Source organism: Engraulis encrasicolus, chromosome 9 (assembly GCF_034702125.1).
Source record: "Engraulis encrasicolus isolate BLACKSEA-1 chromosome 9, IST_EnEncr_1.0, whole genome shotgun sequence".
Taxonomy (NCBI): domain Eukaryota; kingdom Metazoa; phylum Chordata; class Actinopteri; order Clupeiformes; family Engraulidae; genus Engraulis; species Engraulis encrasicolus.
Window position 1 is genome coordinate 1,168,783 of NC_085865.1, and position 7,500 is coordinate 1,176,282.

The window sequence follows — 7,500 nt, forward strand, 5'->3', positions numbered from 1 at the left end:
ATCGCTCTCGGATTAAGTATTATTGCAGCTAGTCAGCATCTCTTGGACGATTACTCTACTCAAACCTCAGAAATGTTAAGATTAGTTGGATGCATATAGAAATGCTAATTTGATGCATGTATAAATGTTAGTTGGATATACTGTATGTACAACCATATCCATACCTTTTACCTTTCTCTGTTGTGATTCCAATTACTTGTATAACTGCTTTGGCAACATGAGTGTATCCATATTCGTCATGCCAATAAAGCTCTTTGAATTGAATTGAATTGAATTGAATTGAGAGAGAGAGAAAGACAGCTTTCATTTTTATTCAAAGCGACTTATATTTATTATTTGTCAGGGTATTGGTTACAGTCCCTGGAGCAGTGTGGGGTTAGGTGCCTTGCTCAAGGGCACTTCAGCCATGGATGGAGATGTAGGGAGAGGTCAGGGGGGATTCGAACCTGCAACCCCCAGATTGAAAGACCAACTCTCTAACCACTAGGCCACGGTTGCCCTGTGCGGCCAATGCCTACTCAAGTGTCCCCTCTGGCTCTTTGACAATACAGTAGCTTGCAGCTTTGCAGGCTGTAGAGGCTTGAGGCTTTAATGTTACTGTACAGGACCACTGGTCGATGACAATAAAGGTCTTGGAAGGTCTTGGAGAGGGCTTGTGTGTGTGTGTGTGTGTGTGTGTGTGTGTGTGTGTGTGTGTGTGTGTGTGTGTGTGCGTGTGTGTGTGTGTGTGTGTGTGTGTGAGTGTGTGTGTGTGTGTGTGTGTGTGTGTGGTCGGTCTTGGAGAGGGTTTGTCGCAGGAGTTTAGCCTCGTTGGATTTCTCTCTGTCTCACTGCAATCATTAATATCGACGACGGCCTGAGAAATAAAGACAGAAAAACTCCCTCGGATTGTCTTGGGTCTCACATTCAAGAAAGTACAATTGCACAAAGAACCAAACGGTATTGTCCAATCCAATTGGTTTCCACAAGATTGACAGCACTGTCTACCAATCAGGTGTTTAGCTGCCGCTCAGCTGAGGGTGTGGACTCCTAGTGTCATTCAGAACTTAAAGACTGAAGCACTTCCTCTGTTCTGAGTCAGCCACACACAGACACACACACACACGCACACGCATGCACGCACACTAGCATCGCACACACACACACACACACACACACACACACACACACACACACACACACACACACACACACACACACATATATAAACACACAAACACCTCTGTATCTCTGTTTTGCTGTCAAACAGCCAATCACAAGCACACACACACACACACACACACACGCACACGCACACATTTGAAACTCCTGATTTATGATCCTACTGATGAGATGGGAAACTATTGCCTCCACACACACACACACACACACACACACACACACACACACACACACACACACACACACACACACACACACACACACACACACACACACACACACATACACACACACTTGAGTACCCCTCCTCCACACACACACACACACACACACACACACACACACACACACACACACGCACACACACACACACACACACACACACACACACTTGAGTACCCCTCCTCCACACACACACACACACACACACACACACACACACACACACACACACACACACACACACACACACGCACACACACACACACACACACACTGTTTAGCATAAAGTGCGAGGATAAACAGACAGCTAAATATAGATGGCTATTTGGGGCCTGTAGTAGCAGTGGAGGGAGAACTGAACACACACACACACACACACGCACACGCACGCACGCACACACACACACACACACACACACACACACACACACACACACACACACACACACACACACACACACACACACACACACACACACACACACACACACACACACACACACACACACACACAGACACACAGACACAGACACGCACACACACACACAATCTGTGGAGGTCAAACCCAGGACAGCCCCTGGACTTGGGGGTGGGGTGGGGGGGTGGGGGGTGTTACCACGACGACATTGCTGCAGCGTTTGTCGCATATCCTGACTGCCCTGTCCGTCCGTCCGTCCGCCTGTCTGGCAGCAACCAACATCCAACATCCAACATCACCATGCCAACATCACCATGCCAACACGCTGTCCCTGTACTGTGCCAAGGTGCCAATCAACACTGCAGCCAACAGCCCTGCCCCCCCCCCCCCCTCTCCACCCCCCTCCCAGCTCCACTCCACTCCACTCCGCCCAGACCCGGACGTGGACATCCCAAGTTCACCAAACAGAAGTTCCCCTTCCCTCCCCTCCCCTTCCCTTCCCTCCCCGCTCCACTCCTCTCCTCTCCTCTTCTCTCCTCTCCTCTCCTCTCCTCTCCTCTCCCCTCCTCTCCTCTCCCCTCCTCTCCACTCCGCCCAGACCCGGACGTGGACATCCCAAGTTCACCAAACAGAAGTTCTCCTGCCATTGACTTCAGTGTTAAACACAGTTTAACAGGTCAGCAGTCTAACCCATGACTGCGGTTTTGAGTAATGAACCAGGCTGAGACTTTTTAAAGCCTCAGGAAGCTTTTACCAGTGTTTAGAGTTAATTCGTTGATTCAGATGATTAGGTTAATAGCTTGTTTAGACAACCTTTTCATGATATGCAAATTTTTTGAGATAGGAATTTTGGGTTTTCATGAACTGTATGCCAAAATCATCAATATTAAAACAATACAAGACCTGAAATATTTCAATTGGTGTGCAATGAATCTAAAACATACGAAAGTTTATTTTTTATCATTACATTATGGGGGAAAAAATGAACTTTAACACAATATGCTAATTATTTGAGGAGGACCTGTATATCATATCTCACCTCTCTTGATGCGTCTTTATAATACGGTATGGTACAATATATATTATATAATCACCTGTCCTGATGCGGCCGTCGCGTGGCATGCTATAATATAATATAATATAGTATAATATATATTCACCTCTCCTGATGCGTATAGTATAGTATAATATATAATCACCTCTCTTGATGCGTATAGTATAGTATAATATATAATCACCTCTCCTGATGCGGCCGTCGCGTGGCGTGCTATAAGTAAGGGTTAACGTTCGGCGACTGTGGAATAGCAGCACGACAGAGAGAATCTTTAGACCCCGACGCGGAGCGGAATAGCAGCACTCTCTGAAGTGCTGCTATTCCACAAAGCGACCGACTCACCGAACGTTAACCCGCTTATTATATGGATATACTTAAATGATTCACACATGGCGGGGACATTTCTTTATTTAATGTTAAGTTTATGATAGTTTTTCATGTCAAAAGATTGTTGCTGCGCAAAACAAAACAGTGCCGTTGTGGAACACCGCTAGGCAACAGGTAGCCTAGACAACAGGTGTTGTCTATCACAGCAGCTGATTAGAGTCTTGTTGAAAAGTCGCTTTAGCAGTGAAAAGTCTTGTTGCCATTGACAGCGGTCTGATATAGACCAACCCGTCCGTTATCTCAAATATCAGACGCGCGAACGTTGGGGAGCCCCATTGAAATGAATGGAGCATTCGACCGATGACGTCACACCATATAATAACATAATATAATATCTGCTGACCTCTCTTGATGCGGCTGTCACGTGGCGTGCTATATAGTATATAATATAATATAGTATAATATAATATATCCTCTGCTCACCTCTCTTGATGACTTTATAATACAGTGTAGTGTAGTACAGTATAATATAATATATCCTCTGCTCACCTCTCTTGATGACTTTATAATACAGTGTAGTGTAGTACAGTATAATATAATATATCCTCTGCTCACCTCTCTTGATGACTTTATAATACAGTGTAGTGTAGTACAGTATAATATAATATATCCTCTGCTGACCTCTCTTGATGCGTCCGTCGCGCGCCAGGCACCCGTGCGGCTGCACGCTGGTGACGAAGATGGGCAGCTCCCCGCTCTTGCTGCCCCGCCCCCCCGCCACCGTCATGCCCAGCGACTCATGAGGCTCCTTCTTCACCAGGATCTGCTTCTCCTTGCAGTGCACACACTGGGACAGGTCCTACACACACACACACACACACACACACACACACACACACACACACACACACACACACACACAATTTCATATGGTCTGCTTCTCCTTGCAGTGCACACACTGGGACAGGTCCTACACACACACACACACACACACACACACACACACACACACACACACACACACACACACACACACACACACAGGATTTCATATGATCTGCTTCTCCTTGCAGTGCACACACTGGGACAGGTCCTACACACACACACACACACACACACACACACACAGGATTTCATATGATCTGCTTCTCCTTGCAGTGCACACACTGGGACAGGTCCTACACACACACACACACACACACACACACACACACACACACACACACACACACACACACACACACACGATTTCATATGATCTGCTTCTCCTTGCAGTGCACACACTGGGACAGGTCCTACACACACACACACACACACACACACACACACACACACACACACACACACACACACACACACACACACACACACACACACACACACACACACACACACACAGGATTTCATATGATCTGCTTCTCCTTGCAGTGCACACACTGGGACAGGTCCTACACACACACACACACACACACACACACACACACACACACACCACACCCACACACACACACACACACACACACACACACACACACACACACACACACACACACACACAGGATTTCATATGATCTGCTTCTCCTTGCAGTGCACACACTGGGACAGGTCCTACACACACACACACACACACACACACACACACACACACACACACACACACACACACACACACACACACACACACACACACACACACACACACACACACAGGATTTCATATGATCTGCTTCTCCTTGCAGTGCACACACTGGGACAGGTCCTACACACACACACACACACACACACACACACACACACACACACACACACACACACACACACACACACACACACACACACACAGGATTTCATATGATCTGCTTCTCCTTGCAGTGCACACACTGGGACAGGTCCTACACACACACACACACACACACACACACTCACACACACACACACACACACACACACACACACACACACACACACACACACACAGGATTTCATATGGTCTGCTTCTCCTTGCAGTGCACACACTGGGACAGGTCCTACACACACACACACACACACACACACACACACACACACACACACACACACACACACACACACACACACACACACACACACACACACACACACACACACACACACACACACACACACACACACACACACACAGGATTTCATATGATCTGCTTCTCCTTGCAGTGCACACACTGGGACAGGTCCTACACACACACACACACACACACACACACACACACACACACACACACACACACACACACACACACACACACACACACACAGGATTTACATATGGTCTGCTTCTCCTTGCAGTGCACACACTGGGACAGGTCCTACACACACACACACACACACACACACACACACACACACACACACACACACACACACACACACACACACACACACACACACACACACACACACACACACACACACACACACACACACACACACACACACACACACACAATTTCATATGGTCTGCTTCTCCTTGCAGTGCACACACTGGGACAGGTCCTACACACACACACACACACACACACACACACACACACACACACACACACACACACACACACACACACACACACACACACACACACACACACACACACACACAGGATTTCATATGATCTGCTTCTCCTTGCAGTGCACACACTGGGACATGTCCTAAGCAGGGATTCTTAACCATAGGGCCGCGGACCAAAGTTGGGCGCGCGCACAACCTCCAGGGCCGTAGAAAACTTTCAGTTTCGCACCAGTGGGCAGAGAGGGTCGCGGGACTGCACAGACGAGTAGCGTGACGGTGCCTATCCATTTGTCAGTTTGACGCAAGCCATACCAACGCATTCAATTAATTTTCAATGAAATGAAAATTAGCGGAAGTGGAAGACCATCCAGTGCTTCCACTTCCGCAGATGCCAGCAAAAGGCCTCAAGTGCAAAGCAAGACTGACAGAGATAAATTTACATGAGTCGTTAAATGTGCTTTATAGTAGATAAGTTTGACTTGACGAATTATGGCAATGACAGAACGAGCTTTCACAGCTAATGCGTATTCATGCCATCCTTGTATTGAACTCGTCACCCACCGCTAGTCATTCTCATATCGTTACCGGACTCGCAAAGCATGTTGGGATTCCGGCACGGCGAGCGTGGGTCCGGTGGCACCAGGGCTGTAGTGGAGGGTAAACGCACGTAAACGCCGTTTACGCACCTCTGGAATTTATGAAATAGCGTTTACCCACCTCTAAATAGCGTTACCCACCTCTAAATAGCGTTTACGCAGCTCTTAATGGCAATTACGCACGTCAAAGTTCCCTGCGCCTTGTGATCTGCCGTTGGAATAATCCAAAATAAATGTGGTGTCATTTAAAAAATATTGTTGAACATACTTAACGCTTAAGTAGGAAACATTTTCATCTGTTCTGTATTTGGGTATGTGACCTTCCAATCAGTGCCTTTCGGCTGCGGCGGAGAGAACCAATCAGGATCCAGGAAATATGTAAACACATACACGTTGTGTAGTTGCCTGCCTGCCTAACTGTTCAAAGTCAATCATCATGGATATTAGGAGATATTTGAAGAGACCATCCAGTGCTTCCACTTCCGCAGATGCCAGCAAAAGGACTCAAGTGCAAAGTAAGACTGACAGAGATAAATTTACATGAGTCGTTAAATGTGCTTTATAGTAGATAAGTTTGACTTGACGAATTATGGCAATGACAGAACGAGCTTTCACAGCTAATGCGTAGTCATGCCATCCTTGTGTTGCACTCGTCACCCACCGCTAGTCATTCTCACGAAAGCTAGCAATGCCACCAGTGTAATTTTACTACAGCACGTGACGTTCTCGTGCTTCAAGGTGAAATGAGAATAGCATATCAAATAAAAGGTCAATTGTCATTCTAAATACCGCAAAAATATGATTTATGTGATGGCCTATAGCCTATATGATTTTTTTTAAAAACAGCCATTGAATTGGCACTTGTAAAACAAAAATAGCAATCTTATATTTTAAAATATAAATATCAAACGATATAAAACAATATAACAAAAAACATGCTGTATAGGCTATTTATGCTGACATAGGTAGTTATAGCCTACATGAGTGATCCTTTAACTTATGTTGTCAGTGTAGGCCTAATTGGCAGGCTGCTTAACTGGTGTTCTCCCCACAACTCTTAAATTCTACTTTTTTCATGCAGTGATGGTACAGGCAATGAGGCAGAGATCACAGGGAGAGGAGAAACACCAGGAGATCAGATAGTCAAGTCAAGTCAAGTCAAGTCAAGTCAAGTTGGTTT

At 46.3% G+C, this 7,500-nt stretch overlaps 1 protein-coding gene across 1 annotated transcript in view; it reads right to left on the bottom strand.

Annotated features, from left to right (window-relative positions):
* Window positions 1-7,500, bottom strand: part of lnx2a (ligand of numb-protein X 2a) — a 63,986-nt gene that overhangs the window by 11,625 nt on the left and 44,861 nt on the right. The window contains exon 8 of the mRNA XM_063206364.1: window positions 3,864-4,041. Coding sequence (XP_063062434.1) covers window positions 3,864-4,041 — 178 coding nt within the window. The remainder of the gene's footprint in view (window positions 1-3,863; window positions 4,042-7,500) is intronic.